The sequence below is a fragment of the Punica granatum genome, chromosome 7 (genome assembly GCF_007655135.1).
Source record: "Punica granatum isolate Tunisia-2019 chromosome 7, ASM765513v2, whole genome shotgun sequence".
NCBI lineage: Eukaryota > Viridiplantae > Streptophyta > Magnoliopsida > Myrtales > Lythraceae > Punica > Punica granatum.
This window is the reverse complement of record NC_045133.1, coordinates 2,122,596-2,145,646: the sequence shown is the minus strand read 5'-3', so window position 1 is coordinate 2,145,646 and position 23,051 is coordinate 2,122,596. Positions and strand designations below refer to the sequence as shown.

Genomic DNA, 23,051 nt, shown 5'->3' with positions numbered 1-23,051 from the left:
TTAGAGCCATTTCTCAAACTTCATCGAGAAACTGCAGATACGAAGCTCTGCTTATCGAGTTGAAAGGATTGACAGAGAAGAGATGAGATCTGCAGAAGATATGAGAACTCCTGCGTTTAACACGGAAGAAAAAGGAAGCTGTTGTAATATATGATGGCACGACGAGGACTAGCCTGCACATCAGTGTATAATATAAACGAGATGTCTTGGTCGACGCTCAAGAACAGAAGGAGCAACAAGAGAAGCAAGAGAACCATCGGGTCTGGCCCGTGTCTACGGGGGCCGTCGCCTTGGCAGTTTGTCGCTCCTGACGGGTCTGTGGTTGGGGACTCTGAGGCTCGAGATTCGGCCGCACTGATTGTGAGTGTTGCCTTATGCTACCCGGAGCCACCTTGCTAGAGCCGCTCTTCGCTCCGTCGCCTCCCAGTCTTCACACAAACAAAACGGTCAGTCAGGACTCGGGCAGCCTCTCCATATAAAATTTCATGAAGATAATGCCGCCACGGCACGGCACGGCAATTTGTTACTCGCTGGAGGAATCTTAATCAAATGTAGTAAATTGAGCTTACATGGGAAACGCAAACGATTTTGTGCTGGCCCCGCTTGCGCTGGAGTGGTGGGAGGGACTAGCTGTAGCAGAATGACAAGAAGCCCCTTCTGCGTGAGACAATCGCTCTTTCTCGCGATCGGCTTCTGCGTTTTCCCTTAGTACCGACTTCATTGTCTCGACGGCCTCTGGGGTTGCACGCAGACCCTCATACAAGTTCGCATTGGTCTTGAAGATGTCGATGGAGTTGCTAGGCAGCTTTGACGACGGTAGGCTGCTGCTGGGATTATCGACTAACGGAGGCAGGGGCTGATTGCTCGAGTAGTCAACCAATGGAGGTGATGGCTGATTGCTCGTGTAGTCCACTAATGGAGGCGGCGGCTGATTGCTCGAGTAGTCCTTCATTGAGGGGGACATGATCGGGTCTCCAGGTCTGCCGAGCTCGCCAGACTTGTACATCCAATACATATCCTTTGTGAAGCTCATGTTTCCGGTATGGATACTGAACAGTGATTCGTTCGACGTCACGCTCCATTCCTGCGCGGTAGTCGTGGTCCTAGCAAACACCGAAGAGGGAATCCTATACGGGGAAGGGCTACCGCTATCCAAGTCGCTGGTCCTTTGCATCACCTGAACCTGAGGACACTGCATTATCGACCCGCTGCTCGAGCTCGAGTGCAGTGAACCATCTGAAGTTCGCCCCACTGAGGGTTCCGCCAGTTGGTTGCCCGAATGCTCAGGCACGAGCAAAGAGGAATTGGGAGTACCGTCCTCATGATCATATCTAAAAGATGAGTGGGAGGCCTTCTCGGGTTTCGGGTGACCATTAACGGCCGACGAGCTATTCATGATCTCATGTTCATCCAAACGGTAGGGGTCGAACGACGAACAGGAGGATTCCGAGGAAGAGCTTAACCTCACAAAGTGATCATTCTCATCTTTGTCGGAAGCCAAAGGCGGAGCTTCCTTCAACGCATCGCTAGTGCTCCCGCCAGTTCCGGCTTCCATATCTACAATAATTATAAGGATTACTGACGCCGAACAACTCGACAACAATTAACATCATCCCGACTTTCCTAAAATTCCCGAATACAATGAAATCTCTCGCGATGAATTCAAGGAAACATCAGCACATTTTCCAACTTGCTTGTACACCCGATAACATCAATCGCCGCTCGCAACTTAATTATCAGAAATCACACAATAAAATCACAGTGCATTATCTGCAGACATCATCATCCATGAAGCAAGCTTGCGATCACGAAACTATCATGAAAGTCAAACAACCGGCAAGCATTGTTCTCGCTCGTACGATTTGAGCAATTTTCAATTTCTACTATGGGCACAATTAAAAGAACCGAGTCTCGAAACGGAGGAAACTTACGAGGATCAGTGCTTGCAGTGAGAGAACCATCCGGACGGATTCCAGTGCCTGACGGAATCATTGCCAGGCAGAGGAGGTACCGAAATGGGTCAGTTCCGCCAGAAGGCGGCAATGGATCGGACTAGCAGCAGCAGAAGGGCGGTGGGAAGAAATGCATACGGTCTCGAGGCAACAAAAGCGATAAGGATTTGGGACGAGACGGAGAGAGAGAGAGAGATTAGAGAATGGCAGAGAGGGGGAGAGAGAGAGAGTGATTTGATTGATGAGGCGAATGTTTCGGGTAAGGCTTCTTAAAGGAAGAAGGAGAGAGAGAGAGGGAGAGAGCTATGCTCATCTGCATCTCCGTGCGCGCCATATACTAACTAACTTAACTAACTTTGCTCGGGAAATCTAACCGGGTGATGACGTGGAGAGACCCCATTGGTTCACCTGCGGCCTTCTTTTCTGTTTTGTTTTCGGTTTTTCCGGCACATTACTACAATAAATTTTCGGATTTTCTGTCGGTTCAGGTTTTTTTTTTTTCTCCTTTACTTTCTTTTAACCTAATTTGGTATTATTTTCTGTTTACACAGGTATTGTGATGCTCGTGTTTTTTAGAGATAACGAAACATCCTAATGAGTTTGTTAAAAAATATCAAGCATCGGCTCTTTCATGTCCAAGAGGACGATAGAAGACAAAGATTTTGGAGGATCCCTTCACCTACTTCATTACTGTATATTCACGGATACATATATTGAGTATGCAGTGCTATACAATGGGAAGGTATCAAGCTGTTATAACAGCCATATCTACATAATAATATTTCCTAATTAGTCGGGATTTGGTGGAGAGGAATCCGAAGATGATATGCCTTCTTGACTCGGTGTATCTTCGTGATTTATTTCCCTTACATGTCCGACTGCAAGTCAGATGGGATGTTAGGCCCAGTCCAATAGACCCATCTCGAGTCCCTGACCTGCCCTGTTGAGCTGCAGCGCAAGAGCATTTGTCCCTCAGTCGAAAGTATTATCGGAATGATCCAGGGTAAATTTATGAACATGTGACTAAAGAGTATGCCCTTAGTTATATTACAAACATGGATAAACAATGATGACTAGGCTGCTATTCACAAACAAGTTGATTGGGGAAAAAAAAAAAGATAATACGAAAACTATGACTGAGTTGCATATATATTTAGTCAAGAGTAGTGATAATCTTTTAGAATTTGAATTTTAACTCATCGCGCATTTTAAAAGCAAGTTTCGGATAATTGAAAACTACTTGGGTTTTAAATGTAAAGATTCTATATCGAGATAACATTGCATCTTGCCTTTGGTATATCAATTAGCCTTATGCAAATTTCAATGCGTGTGATGTCTTGATAATATTTGTTAAAGAAACACTTTCTTAAAATTTTGTATTAGTTATTGTAAAAAAAAAAATGAAATGACAAAACTTTGTTAAGAAACACCTTTTTAAAATATTGTATTTGTTATTATAAAATAAAAAATGATATGACAAAACTTTGTTATAGAAACACTTTCTTAAAATTTTGCTTTAGTTATTATAAAAAAAAAAGAAATGAAATGATAAAAAAAATTTGGACCATTTCTCGATTTGTGCGTGTCATCCTTGCGCAGGGGCCATGCTAATCTTCTCTGTATCGTTCCAATTTTATCAGATGTCTCCGAAGAGACAGTAGTAGTCCTTCCTCTTGCGCTTTATAAACTAGTCCTTACGACCATATTTTTCCGATATGGGATTTATGACAATGTAATATAATAAGGCCCACTTGTCGACTTTGGCCCATCCTAAACCAAACCTTGATAGATTCCAAAGTAGGAAGGGACCACTTCACATTGCCTTTTGTAAGCGAATGTAACTTCTCTACGAGTAAGGTTACTTAGCACAATATTCGCCTTGTTCTGATGGGCATTGACATTCATACTTAATAACACAGTAAGAATGTTACCATCAGGAATTATCGACAATTCTTTTAGAAACCTCACTTCAGAAGTAGTTAATTATAATTAAGTTTAAACTACTCTAATGATCTCCTACCTGAAGGCTCAAGACAGAGAAAACATTATGTCTAGTCATTGGTTTCGTCGATTATTAGTCGTATTAGACCATCCTTCGTCGATTAGTTATATTTGTTTTAGGTATGCACGCGCTATCGAGTCGGGAGATTCGTAAAGATATACTCACGCCTAAGTTGGATATGCTCACTCACTTTCCTAGCAGTTTAACTTTAGGCGTATTCTCTTCTGGTCAAACAAGCATTCACCCAAACCCTAACAAGCGCCAAATGCCACACAAATAAATAAATAATTAATTAATTAAACGAGTTATTAATATATTGATATATAATTAAAGAATGTTACATTCATTTAATCTTTCGCGATTAATTTCCTCGTTTTTCTCAGTCAATTAATTCTATTTTTTTTTTCCAACGCGTTTTTTAGCATCGTCATTTTTGGTCCCAAGCAACCTTGTCCCCCACACAATTTCTCCTAGCTAGTCCAAGTACATCTTCGACTAATCTATTAAACAAAACTGTCCCCCCATGAAAGGGATAGAAAACGATATGTAAACAACATGAGAATCAATTACGCATTATGTTATTGGTTGTGAGACTCGTCATAATCACGCTTTATGTGTGGAGGAAAATGGAAATAAAGCCATATTAAAATGGATCGGATTAGCCTGATGGTAAACTAGCGGAATTTCTTTAGTGGAATTTCGAATTCAAATTATCGTTATCGTAGAAATCATGCAAGGGAGAGAGTGTAAGGGAAGGAATACTCTTTATCATGCCATCTGTAGACATGTGTGTCCGAATTGTCTTATTTTGTAGGATTACAAGGTATTTACGTGGACTTTAGATTAATCCGACAAGTCTAGACACCCCATCATTATAGAAAGAAGAAGAACAAAGAAAAACAACGAATGAAGCCACAATTAGTAAAAGGAGTACAGTAGCAAAGTCGGTCTCATCATTTTTCTTTTTAATAAATGGAAGGTTAATAAATTTAATGACAAAAACAATAAAGGGAAATGAAATTGGAGAAAGATAGTTTAGTATATTAACATTATCCTCGATAGGGGATTAAAATGTTTTAAAATTGATTTTCATCAGTTGGTCTTCTTTTTTTTTTTTTTTATTTCTTCTCCCCATCTATTTTGCTTCAGGCTATGGATCTCGTTTTTGTAATAGAAAACAAAAGGGGGGAAAAAGGTGAATTGAGATATCCTCCCAATGTTACGAATACAAACTTCTTCTTAATGAATATGTTACTGCACTAAATAAGTTCATTTTTCATTAGTTATTTTACCCACCGAAGTTATTATAGGACAACTCCCCGAGTCAATGTTCTTTTAACCTGCAAAAGTTAGTCAATTTCTAGTCTCTAGTCTCCTCTGGCTATGTTTTGCGGGTCGATCGTGGAACACAGCTGAAATTTGCTAGAAGTATATCGATGGAAGCTTGAGTGCATTAACTATTGTTGAATATTGGTTTGATTGCTTTGCCAAATCATGCCTAGCTACATTATCGTCCATGTTTCTCCAAATAATATTGCTGCTCGTGCCGGAGCGCCCATGGTACCATCACAATGCAATATCGGTAATACCATCTACTATAATGTCGTGTGTGCTCTTACTGCAATATCCCTATCGAATAAACTATGGAAGATGGTTGCAATCCATTCTACACCAAGATGTTAAAAGCACCAAATTATTGCTCATGAGCTGCCAAAATTAAGTTGACATGCATCCGTTCTATAGCACAAAAAAGGAAAAGAGGAAAGAAAGGTGTCGAATTATACGAGCTTGCATGCCTTGTAATTAATATGCCGTGTTATATTCACTGATAGCGTGCCTTACCTCCCGAAGATATGATCAATTAATATGATTATTGAGCTTAGAATTGAGACTTATAATCTCATTAAAGTGTGATCTGCACTAAATGCAAAATGAAAATTATATCAACTTTGTCTACATCATAAATTTCGAAGGTTTATAGTAAAAATATATTTAGGAAAAAAGATGGTATATATTTGTGTAGTGAGGATAGAGTAGATTGATTGTGGGTAAGACGGAACGTATAAAAAGAGAAGAGAGAAGGAAAAGAGAGAATTATATGATGAATTAGGGAGCTTATCGGCTCCCAGCCTTTACCCGTCCGAGGGCCAAAATAAACATAATCGACTGCTAAAGTGCACATAGTCGACTGCACTTTAAAACTCTTAGCTCCAATCGACTATATTGTATTTTGCGGTCGACGTACGATGTTTATTTCGGGACGATAGACTGGACCGAATAAATCTCCAATGAATTATGAGTTGGTGGTTAAAAAATAAAATGAAACTAGTTAATACCTGCGTGTTGCATGATAATGTTTTATCAATTCTTTTGCAACAAAAATAGGTAAGCAACACATATAATATATGGATCAATTATGATTGAAAAAGAAAGTATATTAAAAACTATATATTCCTAGCAAATAAACTGAATAAACACTATCTATTGCGAGTGAAATTTAAAAAAGAAAATATAATAACAAATAAATACTTACTCTAATATTATGAAAGTGCAGATCATATACATGTATATACAGAATAAATATTGTGTAGGGGCTAGGGTGTAAGAAAAACTATAATGGGTGGATATGTGATGTGCAAAATAAATTTGTGTGTCTTCGATTTATAGGATACATGGTACATTGAATTAGAAAAAAAAATCACATGTATCGAGGAGTTATTTTCAATTATCGAGAAAGCATTTAGATTTCCAAAAAATTCCTTTATTATATATTATCACATACAAACATTGTTATCAGAATCGGATCGGACCGATAGGTTCGACCGGTTTGATCGGGAACCAGCACCTTGTCCAGTCCGGTTCTCTGAAAAATCAAAATTGCACCTTTAGACGAATGGCACCTTTAGACCGGACGGTTTTTTTATTAAACCCATACGAACCGACCGGTTCTATGGGTTTGCTTTTATTGAAAAATTAATATTGCATGCATAGAGAGTCAGAGATTGAAACCAAGGACCTCAACCTCCCTAACAGCCACATGCCTAGCCTCTTAGCCATTTAGGCAATAGCCATATTTGTTTACTTTTGATCATTCTTTATCTCTTTAAGCATAATAAAGGAATAAACAACTTCAATAAAAAAACTTTCTTTCATTCATTATTTCAATTATTTGAATTATTGTGCATATATTTAATATATCATAGTCTTTCTTAATTTTATATGTATCATTTATTATTTAATTAGACGCGCGGTCCGACCCATCGAACTCCCGATTGAACCCATAAACCCGTGAACCCATACATCGACCGGTTTAGCGTCCGGTCCGGTTTTAATAATATTGCATACAAATAATTTGGACATTTGATCAAAATTCATCGAATAGAATCCTAAATAAAATATAGTAAATATACATAGAATTAGAATCGAAAGGTCCATTTTACATGGAGCTGAGTTTCAAAATTTTGTTAGGTAGTGCAGCCACATTCCATGCCTCGATTTTATATATTATAATTGATTGATCGATTACGTACATATTCTTAAAATTTTCCCTCATTTAATGAATTTCAATTAACCATGTTATTTTTAAATGGACATTTTACAAAATGAAAAATTAGACCAATAAACATTTAGGGTTTTATGGACTCTGAAGATTCCTAATGGATGCTCTTAGGGACGAAGGAAGATACTGCACATCAGGCACTCGGTTAGGCCCCTTATCAGGCATTCCATTGGCTCGGGGTGAAAGTGTCTATTTCTGGTTTGACTCCTGGCTTATAGCCATTGCCTGAATTCTGTACACGAGGTTTGTTGTGCTTCCGTGCTATTAGTAGAAATGCCAAGTTGAGATTAGTATTGGAGGAGAGCAATTGGACGTGGCCTCGACCTGTTGACGTCCAAGCCGATGAAATCAAGAAACTTGCAGTTGATCTACAGTTGCATCATTAAGACGTTGTTATCTGGTCAGCGACAGAAAATGGTAAATTCTCTACTTCAAATGCTTGGGATTTTTCAAACTCAAAAGAGGTTATAGTGTTGTGGTGGAAAGCAATATGGTTTAGTTGGCATATCCCTCGTGTTTCGTTTATCCGTTGGTTGGCTCTCAATGGCAAGCTAAACACTAAGAGCAGGATGCTTAGCTGGGGTGCCTTCATCAATGTTCCGAAGTGTGAATTTTGTGAAACTGAAATAAAATCTCGAAATCACTAGTTGTTTGCTTAAAGGTAGAAAGCTCGATTCCATTATTCTCCGATTGCTCTGGACTTGTTATATATATCATATTTGACGCAAGAGGAATCTCTAGATATTTCAAGAGAAGCCTATTTCAGCCCCTTCGTTGCTTCGACAAATTTTGGCCATGGTGGGGATCAGAGTTACTTCCATTCTTAGTCTAGAGGCAAAGTTAAAATTTTCCTTTTTTGCCCATGCTTTCGAGCTCTTCGCTGTATAGTCTTTTGAGCTCTGTTGTATAGAGTCATTAATGGTTATCCTTGGATAAGTGTAAATGTATTTCCGGGTTTTTGATAAATGAGAAAGTCACATTACTTATTAAAAAAAAAAAACATTTTTCCATCTGTGATAGTATAGGTATTACACGAGATCAAATACCAAAGTTTCAAGGGATAACTCTTCACGCTCTATACAATTCGAAGTGATCTTTTGGTATTTTTATACAATAAAAGACCTAATATAATTTCATCCTTATTTTCGAGAAAATATTATGTTCCTATAAAGAATCAAATTCGAAACATCTCGAGTTCGGGGAAAAAAAACACTTTACTTCTTCAAATTTTCACATGATGTCACTTTTTTTTTTCGGTTATAAGGGAGATCTAATATATAGTACAATGAAAAAAAATTCTAAATAATTTAAAAAGGAGCACGGATAATCCCACTAGGTATCGAATCTACGATCTCCAGATCAGTAAGCGAGAGAGTATGCTATTGCGCTGCACCTTATTTTAATGTCACTTTGCTCAAGGTTTTAGTTATCACTATTTTTTTTTGGTGATATGTAGTTGTATACTTTGAAGTTAAAAATTTTAAAAATAATCATTTTGCCTACTATTGTTAATGGCGTTGTTGATATTGACTAAGGAAGGTCATGTGTCTCGAATGTGTTATTATTATCATTATTATTTTTGTGATAAGTGGTTGTATCACTTTGAAACTAAAAATTTTAAAAACAATCGTTTTGCCCACTATTGTTAATGGTGTTGTTGATATTGACAGAGGAAGGTCATGTGTCTCGATCGTGTCATTTTGAAATGGACAAAATAGGATCACTAATCACGAGTTCCACACTCGAATTTGACGTTGTATAAGTCCTCACATGAGCGTGCGAAAACCTAACCCACTACGATATTATGTAAAATTTTCACTGTACTTATAAGATATTGGATCATCGCAAACCAAAAAACTCGAGTCAATAAATTATGGTATCCAATATCTTATAAATCAATAAATTTCTCTTTAATTTTTTCACGTGAGACGAGCTCTCTCAACTTAATCGTTCATATCATCCCACTTATAAGATAAGAACTCTTGTGTAGACTGGTTACTTATAAACGTTATTAAACTGCAACTTGGGAATCATGTGCTACATTCCCGACGGGACTCGAAGGGCTTTTCTTGATGATATTGTTGGAGCCTCCGGTATGAATTTTTATATTCATAATACTCGATAAAAGACCTTATTTTAGAAAAATGAATATCGAATCGCTTAAATTAATTCAGGTTGGTCTAATCATAACCAGTTTTATGTTTTTCACTTTTTTTCTAGCTTCGAAAGCAAGCCATAAAGGTCCACGCGGGTGTGTCTGATTGGCCATATGGTCAAACGGCAGTGGAGGGAAGAAAAAGACCAAACTTGGCTATATACAGAGTCAAAAGTTAAAATCCTCTCTCTCTCTCTCTCTGTATCTCTTCCTCTGTTCTCTCTCTATGCGTCTCTGACTCTCTAGCTGTGATCAATCGATCGACCCAGAGGATTTTCAGAGACAGAGAACAAAATCTTTCACTCACGGGAAGCTTGAGGTTCACTTCACCTTTCTGTAAATCAATTTCGGTGCTCAGCCCCTGCTTGAATTTCCCCCGACTTCTCTTTTTTTTTTTTTTTTTTTTCCATGTGAAGGACGTCGCTGTCGAAGCCATTAACGCGTTGTTGTCCTACCCTCTTGGAAAAATCACTCACTCAATCTCCTTGTTTTGACCACCTATGCTTGTCTTGAATTTCTATGCTCCACTTCGGCTCAAAACTGATTATTTGCTTTGTTCGGCTCTGGTCTGTGATCGTTGTAGTTTGTGGTTTCCGAGGTTGTTTTTCCTGAGCTTTGTTGTCGTTAGAGGGCTAATTGTGCGTGGAAGTTTGATGCAGCGATGAGATCATTGTGAGGATTCAGCCACTGAGTTTATCTTATAATCATGTCGGGTCAGTTCAACAACATGTCCAGTTTCTGTCCTAGATGGCCTTTGTTGATCTCATCTGCTTCTTCTTGAAGCTTCGGGTTCTCGGGTCGAAGGTCCCAACCATGTTGTTTGTTTGAGCGTTCTTTTGATTGTTCATATTGAGCAGCCTGTGTTATCGAATTGTCGGAAGATTTTTCTTTCATATCCCTCCCTGAGTCAGAGCTTCCTGTCCCTCGACCTTCAAAGTTGTTTCTGATAGTCCAGCATCCACCGTCTTCATTCTTTCACACTAGATTCCTCCTGCTGTGGACTGGAGCCCCTCTGCGTGGTGGTTTCCATGTTTTAACTACTATATTCGGGTTTTGCCTCGCCATATGAGGCCAATTCATGCTTGATCAAACTGCACTTATTAAGTGTTCTCGGGTTTGGCGATGGAGTGAGAGAAGTTCTTTGGAGTAGATACCACAGGGAGAAGGTTTTGGCTTGAGGGTTGACGGTTGATATCTTTCTCTTCTTAATTTCGTGTCTCAATCACAACTCATCGAAATGGGGGACTGTGGATTTACCATCACGAACCATGAAGTGCAGCATCACATAGCAGCTGCAGCTCAGCACATTCTGATGGCGCTGAAGGCGTGCAGGAATCTGACTGATGATAACAGAAAGGTTCTCTCCGATCTCAATTCTTACCTGCCTAACGAGATGATACTTGGTGAAAGCGGTGGAGGAATGCTAATGGATATGGAAGAGCAAATCAGGCATTCTGAGGGGATAATTATGAGGTGGGAATCACATGAGGGGATGATATGGGATTCTGGGCTTGCGCAAGCATCCGAGTATCTCAATTCTGTTAGGGAGATTCAGAAGATAGTTGTAGCTATTGGAGGCCTTCCTGTCCCAAGTGGTGGGAAGCCGAGGGAACTCTGTCTTCGAGCTCATTGTATCTTGCAGATAGCTATGTCCAAGCTCGAGGAAGAGCTGATTCACATTCTCATTCAACACAAGCAATGCTATGAACCCGAGTACATGTCCTTCCGTTCTTGTGTGGAAGATGTCGTGTATGACGAGTCATTTGTGTCTGCTGAGGACGAAGCGATGGAGTCTGTCTCTCGTGGAGATAATTCTGGCAGTTCTTCTGAGCAGTGCCTGGTCGATTTGGTTCGGCCTGAAGTGATATCTGCTATTAAGTCGATTGCTGATGTGATGTCTGCGTCGAAGCACGATAAGGAATTTTGTCGGGCTTTTGTTGGTGCCCGGAAGGATGCGTTAGACGAGTACTTGGTCATCCTCGGGATGGAGCAGTTGACCTTTGAAGATGCCATGAAAATGGATTGGAAGGCCTTGAGCTGTGAGATCAAGAAATGGGTCTGGGCACTGAGGATCATTATTCGGGTCTATCTGAGAAGTGAGAAGTGGCTCTGTAATCAGATCTTAGGAGAGCTCGGGCCAGTCAGTTTGAGTTGTACTTTCATCGAGATCGCGGGGGCTGCAATGTTGCTGTTCTTGAACTTTGGTGAAGCTGTTGCCATGGGACCTCGACAGCCCGAGAGGCTGTTCAGAGTCCTTGACATGTATGAGGTTCTTGCTGATCTTCTTTTTGATATTGATACTCTTTTCATAGAGGATGCCGGGTCTTTCATTAGAACTGAGTTTCATGAGCTCCTCGCACGATTGGGAAATTATGTGAAAGGAGCATTTTCCGAGTTCAGGAACTGCATTGCCTCCGACCAGCCAAGGAAAGCCTTTTCTAGTGGTGTTCACCCTTTCACGAACTATGCGATGAACTACATCAAGACCTTCACTGCGTACAGGGAGACGCTCGATCTGCTTCTCCGCAATCCAGAAGAAGATGGAATGGATCCTTCCCCTGAAACAGAGAAAGGGGCAGAAGATTCCTCGTATAGTTCTTGTCCATTGGCTCGGCATGCCCGATTACTTGCGTCCATTTTAGAGGCCAACCTCGAGAACAGATCCAAGCTCTTGAAGGACGAGTCCTTGCAGCACATATTTTTGATGAATAACATCCATTACATGGTTAAGAAGATCAAGGATTCCGATCTCAGGCAATACTTTGGTGACGAGTGGATCCGGAAGCAGATCGGGACTTTCCAGCACCATGCGACGGATTACATAAGAGCCACTTGGAGTTCCGCTCTTTCTCTTCTCAACGACTCTAGGAGGCTCGACCTGAACCCATTCAACAGGTCTACTCCAAGGGATAAATGCAAAAACTTCGTTGCGGCTTTCGAGGAGGTCTACAAGAGCCAAACGGGATGTCTCGTTCCCGACCCTGAGCTCCGGGAAGATCTCCAGATCTCGACTTCCCAGAAAGTCATTCAAGCCTACCGCAGCTTCCTCGGGAAGAACTCCGCACAAATCGGGGACAAGTACATCAAGTACAATGCCGACGACATGGAGAAACTCGTGCTGGATTTCTTCTCAGGATCATCGAGGTCATTGCGTTCTTCCCGGAGGAGATGAGGGTGTCAAAGTTCCAACCCCTTTGCTGCAGTAGTCTTTTTTTCTTTTTCTTGTATCCATTTTTGTATTTTTCATAATTGTCATAGATATTGTAAATGGCTTGTAATGTTTAACCGATCTCGAGTGAATTACCCTCTTAAGGATTTTGCCTCAGATGATCGGCCGTCCTCTGAGTTAGTAGTGCAATTTCGAGAATTGTGTCTGCACTTGTTCATGAGTATGAAATGGTAATCCTTTGACATTATCATCATATTCTCTTCTTGATCAAAACTGGATCCTTCATTATGTAAATGAATTTGATAAGGTTCTTGAATTCTTGCCCTCGAAGCAAAGTAAATCTAGACTTTTGAATTCTCTGACCGACCAAGCACACAGACCCAGAAGATCAAGACTTCGTCTTCAGTCCAAAGGTGTTCCAACAGAACGCATGGTTATCCGATGAGCAGCAGTCGCTGTGGTACGACTCGCTTTTACCTCCGTCTTTAATCGTATCCTGATCGAAAATGAACCCTCCAAAACTTGCAGATGGGAAGATCGGTGCACTGAACATTCCAAATGACTTTATCGGGCAACTCCTTTATCCACAGGTTAATAAATCACATGTTACATATGAAGATGGACCCCAATCGATCTTCTAGATGAGTTATTATTTTTTTTTCCTCTCTTTTTTAAAAAAGTAATCTTCTCACCGGCTCATCAATGGCTCCTAGTTTCTTCAGGACTTTCAAGTTGCAATTGCATTAATTGCACAATTCACTGTCTTGATGGATACACAGGTATCTGCTTCAAAACAAGGTCCCCCATTCGGGCCGTGTACCTCCGGTATCTCTCATAATATAACTTTAACTAAGATGTCATGTTATTCTAATGAATCTGAAGGAATCAGATATATTCTGAAGACTGAAAGTGGAAAAGAATCTGGTGAAGAAGCACAATGATCTGACGCGTGCTTCACCATCGCCACAAATTATACAAGTAAACCAATTCAGGAAGCTAATGGTACAACTTCGAGACGAATTCGTGTCTCAGAACATCAACAGGTTTGAAGATAATTGTACAATGAAAATCTCTAGAACGAACCGAGTCAGAATATAGAACAACACACCTAGCAAGACCGATACTGGAAGAGCAGGGAGAGCCTTCTGATAGAAGGCCAACAGCATCAGCGTGACACCGAGCCCCGCCATAATGGCAAGGTAGCAAGCATACACTGTCATGAAGTCGTACATTGCCGCCCTGCCCACTAACACGCTGTAGAAGATAAAGTCTCCGAGCCCCAGTTTGATTGCGCCTGAGGATCCCAATCCCATTCCCTCAAGGGCCAAGTTATCGCCCAACGCAGCATCTTCCCTGCGCCTCTCAGACTCGATGCTCGCCCTGCGTTCAAGCAAGGGCGCAGAGAGCGAGGTTTCTCTATCAGAAACCGAAGCAGAATGAGGATGCGAGTCCGGCATGGAATTAGAATTTGGGACAGTAGCTGGCCGATCGACTGAATTCTCGGATTCAGTAGTTGCCGGTTCACTCCTCTCTCTCCACACCCTTCTCTGATTCCCGCCATTATTACCTGAGTCGTGGTGAGTCACCGGCCTAGCCTCATAAACTAAAGCCGGGATATCTTCATCCCTCGATATTGCAAGCTCGACCAAAAGCCTCAACGGCCCGACGGGCAGCAGAACAGCGGCAAGATCATACAAAGCCATGGCAACAAGCAGAACCCAAGTGGTCCACTCCGGCAACATAGTGAACCAATAAGCAACCAACATCCCAATGATAACCAAGTAACCCTGCGTGACAAAGATCGCCATTTTCGACATAAAAACAGCCAAAACCCCGACGACAGCAAAGTTGAACAGCAGCAGGAAGAATGCGATGCAGTCAATTGGGATGCTGAAGTCCTGAATCAAGAACAGCGACACCTCACCTCCCATGAAACCGAGTACGATGAAGGCGGAGAATCCCATGTAGAGTTTAAGGAACTTGGTGCACCTGAGGTAGAAGAGCAGCACGAGGACGAAGGTGACCACCGTGACGACCGCCACGAAGGCGAGGGAGTTGAGGAGGGCGCCAACGAACTTGTCCCACGAGGAGTCCGAGTCGGTCTCAGAGTACGCAATCGTGGCGATTGAGGTCACCGAGCCGGACGAGGAAGACGAGGAATTCAACACCGAGACGAGGATTACGACCAAGAACATGCAGATTGAGACGGGGGTCACGATCCTGACGATTTCCTCGCCCAGTGAATCGAGCAGGCTGCTTCTGGGTCTTGGATTTTGGGCCATTGGGTGCCGGAAAATCGGATCAATCCGTGTTCTTGGTTGCCGGACCGTGAGATTTGATAGAGACTCCGGTCACTCGATTGGAAAGGTAGCTACTTTCTGATAGCTCCTTTGACCGTCGACTGCTCCATAGCTGCAAATGCAACATTGCCCGTTTCAGCCGAACTTGTGGTAAGAAGAAGAAGGACCAAAATGAAAAAATGGAAAATTATGTTTTGCACGCTGAAAGTTGCATTTTGTAAAACTAACCCTGAAAAAGTTGCATTTGATGTGACCAATTTGTAACTCACAATTCAAATTTGCACCCTAAACTTTAGATTTTCCTCCCATGTTACACCAATTCTTGAACACTTGGCCGACTTCATCGAACAACTGCGTGATTAATTTGAATGCTCATCCTATCCATGAAACCGGCAGAAACAGAAATTAGAGACTGCACGCTACTGATTGTTGTATCATGGAAAACTGGTTCAAGAGTTCTGGAAGATCAAATGTGAGAAAAGCTTAATATAATGAATAACATTACATCTTATATTAATGACTGGAAGGTGAATTGGAATTCTCTTACATGAAGCGTTCCGATGCCCTCGGTATCATGTTTCCATTAATAAACTTGGGATGACAGAAGGGTCAATTACGTTACTGATAGGCAGCCCTGGTTTTCCTCCAGGTCCAGGTGGTGGTTGTAGCCGTGGTGCAGTAAAGCGGTTTATGGTGGCAGTGATTCTTATTTCTTACTGCAGTGGAGCAAACGGAGGCCTTGGAGGTGATAGCTATTCAGGCAGAGAGAATTAGCGTGATCGTGTTGGAGACTGAGATGGCAAAAACTATGTCGACATCGATGGTGAGCAGCAGCTGCGTGCCGACAGTGATGTCTATTGGGGTAGTAGAACAGCTTCTCCAGGACCCAGGTGGAGTGATTACAGAAGAGGTGCTGCTGGCGATGAACATGGAGCTGGAAGTGAAGGTTTGGATAGCCCATTCAAAGGAAATTGCAAGAACAATGCCGATGAAGGCTACATGAAAAGAGGCCGATTAATTGCTCCCAATGCAAGAAAACCGAAATTTTTTTGCTGCAGTGATCTAATTTAGCTCCAAATTCTCAATTCTGTCACATCTTTAATCCTTTCATGCCGGGATACCGCAGGAATGTCTGAAGTTGGAAGGGAGGATCATCGAGGAAGTCCATTTCGACAAAGAGCTGTGTAAATCCTTCCTCGAGCTTCTCTTAATTGCAATGCGTAGACTTTGGACTATCCAGAAGGTGAAGAGGGTTAAAATTCTTCTATTGAAATTATAAGATCGAACTAACAAAATTCTCACTCGCCGACTTCATCAATAGATAACAAAGCATTCACAACAACTGGAGACCCTTTCTTGGTCCTCTCAATAATTTGCTTAATCAATAACTTCTCCTTCTCATCATCAGCATCGCTGCTCTCATAACCAACTGCATACACGTGGTCAATCTCCTGGGCCGTGCTTTGCTCCGTTTCTGAGAATTCTCGGTGTTGTCCCTCGGAAAGACCAGATGGAGAATCATCCTCCTCCGACTCGAACTTCACCAGCTCCTCATAGGCTTCACGGTAAGCGGTCAGAGCTTCCCCTGACAAGCTCATCACGAAAGGCTTGGGAAACGATTGGTGGGGATCCGGAAGTTGAAGATCCTTGATCAGGGGACTCCTCCTTCGACTCTTGGAGGCCGATGATTCCAGAAGCTGAACCTTCCTCTGGCTATTCTGGAGGGCTAACTCAAGCTCTTCGATTCGTCCTTCAAGCCTGGACTGAATGACCTCATGCAACCGCAGGCTAAGCTCACGGGGGGAAACTGCATAGTTTACAGAGTGAGTGGTGGAGGTGTTGCTCGAATCTTGACAGTTTGCATCTTTTAGGGAAAAATCTCCCTCAGCTCTGAACTCACCCCCAGCAAAACCTGCAGCAAAGTCGGGGTCGAGCTGCAAAGGAATGAAAAATGGCATAAACACGATGGAGCGAATAATGGTAGCTCCAAACTAACAATTGGCAAGAAAAATACAAAGTCTCAGAAAAGCAGAGCCCGTTTCTTGCTTTAAGAAATGATTGTGGGGGAGGAAAATGAGAAGTAAGAAAAAGAAGAAAAGAATCAAGTAGCTGATATTCGGCAATATTAAACATGAAAAAGCATAAATAAAATATAAAAATAAACGACGGGCTCTCTCATGCTAGCCATGGTGAAACATATTAGAAAATATAACCAAGACACAAGTGATAGAAAGGAGTTCTCATGTCCTAGACCGAAGGCGTTACATAAAATTTTCTGCTATAAAATACATGAGCTTCCATAAACTGCAATTAATTACCTCAGCATCAGACAATTTCCTTCCCAAGTTAGCAGCCTTAAGGTTAAGCCCCAGCCTTTCGAGTTCTGCTTCCAGCTCGGCTTCAATCCTAGTCATAGAATCGGGACTCTTGCCTGCCGTCTCAATATAAGATGCTTTACCGTTGTACATGTTTGGATTTTCGATACAATGCTCAGGGGAAAAAATGCTTGGGGCAGTACCATGAATAGAATTGTTACGAGTATCTAGAGATTCATAATTCTCACTTGCTAGCTCCTTCACTGTCATCGAATCCCTCATCTCAAGCTCCTCCTGTAGGTCCTGAACCAAGTTTTCTGTCTGCTTCAACAACTCCTTCAGCTTGTCTACTTCTTTCTTATTTGCTACAACAGAAAATATGATGCCGAGAGAAATCCCAAAGCAGAGCAACGTGGTCCCAGCTGGTGTCCCTGATCAGTTTAAGAAGTTAAGGCACAGAATTTGCTATACCAAGAAAATATAAACTCATGTAGGTTTGAATCAAGAGGATCAGCCATATGTATTCTACAGCAATGGAAATCGGAATAATGATCAAGCCATGAAACATGTGACAGGGAACTTAATACTTTGCGAGTCCGTAACAGGTACAAAACAAACTATTCCAATCTGAAATGCAATCATGATTATGAGAGAGAGAGAGAGAGAGAGAGAGAATTTGCAGTTTAAATTTTCCCAGATGGGGGATATGAATATCTATCATGTATTACCCTGGACTCCTTCCCCAGTGAAACTAAACTCAACTGATATAATTTAGCTACCCTTCAGGAAATTGACACTAAAGCTTTCCTTTCCCCAGCTTCTTGGGGAAAACGGCATGAATTTAGAATCCAAAGAGCATGTCAATTAGTTTACCCTATATAAAAGGAAAGAAGGCAATCCTATGATCCTCTGAGATCCGAGAGCAAATAAGTCCTAGGCCAATAACAAAAATGGCACAAATCAAAAGAGATAATTCGCTAATTTTTTTGGGTAAGAGTTAATTCACCGATATATGATAACAAAAGAGATTGATAGAGCCTAAAGTAAAAGTAATTGTAAGATTAGAATAATACCATTTCGAGAATGAATCTTCTTCCCATTGGTCATTCTGCTCGAGCCAACCAAATCCTTTCCCTTTCCACTCCTATTGTGGACTTGCTTTGGCATTTTAGAACAGCCAACTGTTGGTAGTGGAGGAACACCGAGCACAGCTCTCCTTCTATCAGGGTAGACCTTTTTATGTGATTTCTTTACCTCAGCTCCTGCTTGCCGTGAAGAAGGATCGGCGAGTCTACTGATTCTGCTGCTCTCATCAGGGACAAGCAAGGGTCTTATATTCAGAGAGGTTGCTGGTGTAAGGGGATGGTGAGAAAAATCCACCATTTCAGCATGATGATTGTATAACTGAGCCATGAGGCAACTTTCAAGCGAACTTTGAGGTTTAAGATATATTTCCTGGAGATATCTACTCCTAAGGCAACGTCCATGTTTGGCATAGCCATGAAAAGTGGCCATTCCCCCACCTGCCGGTTCAGCTGAAAAAACTTCTGAGCTGTCACAGTTATTGCTATCGTTATTGATCCTATTCTCATCCCCTGTTTCAGTTTGTTCCATCGGAAAATCTGCAGGTAAACTTGCTCCAGAAGATTCGTTGCATTCTCGCAAGTCCCTCGCGCTTGTTTGATCATCTATTCCGGAGGGAGAACCCCAATCTGCAGCTGGACTACAATTGGAGTGAGAAATATCAAAGATTTGCTCGTTCAAGACATTCTTAGAAGCATCTTTTTCTAGTTTATTTCTATGCGCCAACCTGCGGGCCGGATAGTTATGTAATTCATGATCTCCAGAAGAGGAAGCTTCATAAGATAGCTTTGACAAACCATCCTTATACATCGAGGTGCTTTGTAAGCGCTTTGCTAAGCATCCAGCACCAGCAGCTGCTACAAACACCCAGAAATCCATTTCTGATATCCCTTCAACAATGACGAAAGCTAGCGGAATTTCCACCAGACTGGTTTCCGATTGGCGCTACTTCTCAACATGAAGCAACCAAGGCCAATACATTCTGTAAACATAAACTGCTAGAAACCCTGCAAACCCAATGGGACCGAATCCTATCCCTTTCTGAAATGAATCAAGGGAGTACCCTAGAACCCCCGAGATGCCACCCCAGCTCCAAACTCCCGTGATTTTATTGGTTTTCAGTAATACGACAGAAGGACATTACCAGGGCAGCAAATGAGAAACCAACACAAACTCAGTTCCACATACGAACCAAACTCCCCAAATCACAGAAATGAGTTGACAACAACGTAAACATCCAGAGGCTTCATTCCGTTGCAGCAGAGACATAAAAATCCAAATTTCAGGCAAAGCTCCCCAAAATGATACCCGAAAGAACAAATCTATGTCCAGCAATAACTTAAGGAACTTATCAAGCCCTCCACACAGTCAAGAGACCCACACGAACCTCCTAATCCATCACCGAAACAGAGCCATTCCCTCAGCATTTATACGAAATCCGACCAACACCCATCTTAGAACAGACCCAGATGATGTCGAAGCCATAAATCATACGAACCCATCCGGAACCACCATTGACGAAGCCGACAGGACGAACAGGAGCTCAAGAACCAATCGCTTACCCCCTTATCAATGGCGGGAATGACAGAAAAAGGAGCCAACTTTTATGGGAATGTTTGGTCTGTCGAGTGAGTGGAGACGCAGCTTTCGAAGGGGATACGCACAATCGCAGAGGTTGTACTGCCCGCCCGAAGTCGAAGGACGATCTCTTGAAAGGGAAGAGCATAAAAGCGAATACTGAAAATAATAAATTAATAAATATGGAATAATTAATGAGTAATTGATGATGGGGGTTTGAAAATGGCGACACGCTTGGGTGATTCTGCAGGCGGTTGATGGAAAAAAATTGGGTGGGTGAAGCTCTCAAGGGTTCATGTTCATGGTGGTTGCCACTTATCCTCTGCGGCTGAACGGTTGGAAAACAAGACAGGATCTCTGTGTTTCCGTACGGTAATGGAAGACAAAGAAATGAAGAATTTTCTTAAAAATGCAAAATTAATTAATACGAGGAAAACTAAAGCCTCGCGTGATTTTATAGTATTATTTTAGAATCACAATTTTAATTTTATTTTATTTTATAATAAAATAAAATAAATCATATAAAATCAAAGAGTGAATTCTATTTATATCATTTTTTTCCACAATAAAATAACATAATTCATACAAAGTCAAAGGGTGAATCTCATTTATACCACTCTTTTTCAAAATTAAAATCTAATTTTAAAATTCTACTATGAAACCAAACGCAACATAAATTATCAGTCATTGAACCCATATTATTCTAATGTCATGGACAATTTTCGGTATCATTTACATATTAGATTCCATATACATATTACATTTCATAAGCAAATATCCAGTTGGATGTTGGCTTACATCGGCAATGAGTAAATGAGAAAATTCTAAATAATCATAACTCAGATTAATGTGGTGAAGAAGAACTCATAAGATTTTTCGAATTAAGAATAATCCTGACAATTAGTTAATTAATTAACACTCATTCCCCTATTCTATGCAATATTGATGTTTTTTCGTGTTACATGACAAATATATGATCATTTAAGAATTTTTATGACAGAACATAGAAATCAATGTAAGATCATTGAACAAATACCAAAATGTTTCTTTGGGAATAAATTTAAAGCAATAATAATTGGATCATTCTTTCTCTATGTCAACATGGGATACATTTTTGCCTAGAGATATTTTTCCAAATGAACGACAGAAGATTTTTATGGAGTTTTGGCCCTTTCTCTTCTTGCTCCTTCCTACGCTCTTATAAGCTAGGAATGAGACCTAAATACCGACGTAAGCCACGGATTTGAAATTCATTGATTTTTTGCTGATGAAATTTTTCGTGCTCATTTATTTTACTTTCGTTATTCTTGTACTGGATCCGTGAATGCGTTATATAATTAAAAAAAAATATCTGCACAAAACTTATTAGGAGGGGGAGAAAAATGGGGGGCAAAGGAAAAGTAAGGCATGCTTTTCATGAAGCCTTGGATATAACCGCCCCTTGACAAGAACAAACTTACATATTACGATGTTTCGGGTGGTCTTATGGGGCCAAAGAGACATGAATAATCGATATTTCACCAACATGACAATCGCAATGGCACAAATTCTATGTTTTCGATATGTGAAAATGTTAAACTCATTAGATATATAATGTAAGCAGTACTCGTTAGATGAATATGAGAACTCACATTTACGAGCATGGCGGAAATTCAATTAAGAGCAATTGTTACTGCCTAACCAGCTGAACCTGTTAAGACTTTTCCTTATAAGGTTGGGCCAAGTTAACCTTTTCTGGTGTTGACTATTATTACATTGGCTTTTGGGTGATATTTTATTTTATTTTGTTTCTTAAAGCAAATAGTTCTCATCATAAGTCTTTCAATTTAGTTAGTATGTCACCAGCTGGACAATTGGATCAGAAAAACCAGGATGAGACTTGGGACTTCAATTTCAAATCACTCCAATGGGAAATGGCTCATTGGTTTTATAAGGAAAATTATTTAAAAAAGAAAAAGAAAAAGAAAAACGTTCTTTCAAATTTTTAAATGGCATTCCCTGCTATTTAATTCTTTTCGATATACATTTTTTTTTTGATTTATTTTTCTAGCTCAACATCAGCTTGATTTTAATCGCAAGGTATTTTAAGTGAATTTTGAAGTTTTAAGATTCGCCAACATGAAGCACAATTTACTTAACTGCATCGCATCTCATGATTTTTCTTTCATCTCTGATACAGATACAAAAATTTTATAAAAAATTTATTGGTGAACCTCTTAGATTTTAGTTGAGCTGACATAGATAGATTTAATGACAGACATCATTGGAAAACAACTATAAATTCAATTATTATGAAAAGGACTTGGAGCAATGAGAAGTTAAATTTAATGAGACCCTTGGGGCAGAGACACGCAAAAGGGACTTACCAACTTCAGCATCACTGTTTGGCCTGCGAAGAAACAAATAGCAACATGAATAAATGCGCGTCGCGATCGTCTGAATAAATGTGAGCGCTGCGAGAGACTATCTGCAGATAAATTGCCGATACTATGGGACTAGAATGGATGGCGCGCGCTGAAAAGAGATTGAATGGACCCCCAACAAGATCTGTACCACATCCAAGTACTGAACCTGCAATCTTAGTCCATTGTTTCTTCCTGCTTTTCCTATTTTCTGATATCCCATCAACCACTCTATTAAGCCGATACAATGGTCGTGGTTCAGCACATGCAACAACTACACTGATGCAGCAAGAACGACAACAGCATAGTTGCTTTGCCAAAATTCGAAAAATTATGGTTCCTGATTCTTTGGTTTAGTAAGGCAACTCATGAGACAAACAAGAACACAATGTAAATTCGATTCCCACGGTACCTGTCTCACATTGGATGGATCCTGTGTACACTTGTATAGCCAAAGGCATAAGTTCATCCATTGTCATAGTCGATTTCCATTTGAAGAGAAGCAAATAAAGTTCGAGGGAGCAGGAGCTTATGTA

At 40.7% G+C, this 23,051-nt stretch overlaps 4 protein-coding genes and 1 non-coding gene across 5 annotated transcripts; 1 reads left to right on the top strand and 4 right to left on the bottom strand.

Annotated features, from left to right (window-relative positions):
• Positions 1–129: 129 nt before the first annotated feature.
• On the bottom strand, positions 130–2,163 carry LOC116213777. Its single transcript, XM_031548834.1, has 3 exons — positions 1,932–2,163; positions 570–1,557; positions 130–428 (listed from the first exon to the last, which is right to left on the bottom strand). The coding sequence occupies exons 1-3, from the start codon at positions 1,990–1,992 to the stop codon at positions 218–220; spliced, it is 1,260 nt and encodes a 419-aa protein (XP_031404694.1). The 5' UTR covers positions 1,993–2,163; the 3' UTR covers positions 130–217.
• Positions 2,164–3,505: 1,342 nt separating this feature from the next.
• On the bottom strand, positions 3,506–3,608 carry LOC116215750. Its single transcript, XR_004158550.1, has one exon. It is a non-coding gene; the product is annotated as a U6 spliceosomal RNA (small nuclear RNA).
• A 6,233-nt stretch (positions 3,609–9,841) lies between these two features.
• LOC116213775 (exocyst complex component EXO70E2-like) lies at positions 9,842–13,090 on the top strand. The gene has a single exon (XM_031548832.1). The coding sequence runs from the start codon at positions 10,906–10,908 to the stop codon at positions 12,838–12,840; it is 1,935 nt and encodes a 644-aa protein (XP_031404692.1). The 5' UTR covers positions 9,842–10,905; the 3' UTR covers positions 12,841–13,090.
• Positions 13,091–13,699: 609 nt separating this feature from the next.
• Positions 13,700–15,516, bottom strand: LOC116213776 (presenilin-like protein At2g29900). The gene is made up of 2 exons (XM_031548833.1): positions 15,366–15,516; positions 13,700–15,249 (listed from the first exon to the last, which is right to left on the bottom strand). Exon 2 carries the CDS (start codon positions 15,117–15,119, stop codon positions 13,866–13,868), a length of 1,254 nt encoding a protein of 417 aa, XP_031404693.1. The 5' UTR covers positions 15,120–15,249; positions 15,366–15,516; the 3' UTR covers positions 13,700–13,865.
• An 860-nt stretch (positions 15,517–16,376) lies between these two features.
• On the bottom strand, positions 16,377–20,493 carry LOC116213774. Its single transcript, XM_031548830.1, has 3 exons — positions 18,526–20,493; positions 17,456–17,883; positions 16,377–17,071 (listed from the first exon to the last, which is right to left on the bottom strand). The coding sequence occupies exons 1-3, from the start codon at positions 19,412–19,414 to the stop codon at positions 16,436–16,438; spliced, it is 1,953 nt and encodes a 650-aa protein (XP_031404690.1). The 5' UTR covers positions 19,415–20,493; the 3' UTR covers positions 16,377–16,435.
• Positions 20,494–23,051: the final 2,558 nt, after the last annotated feature.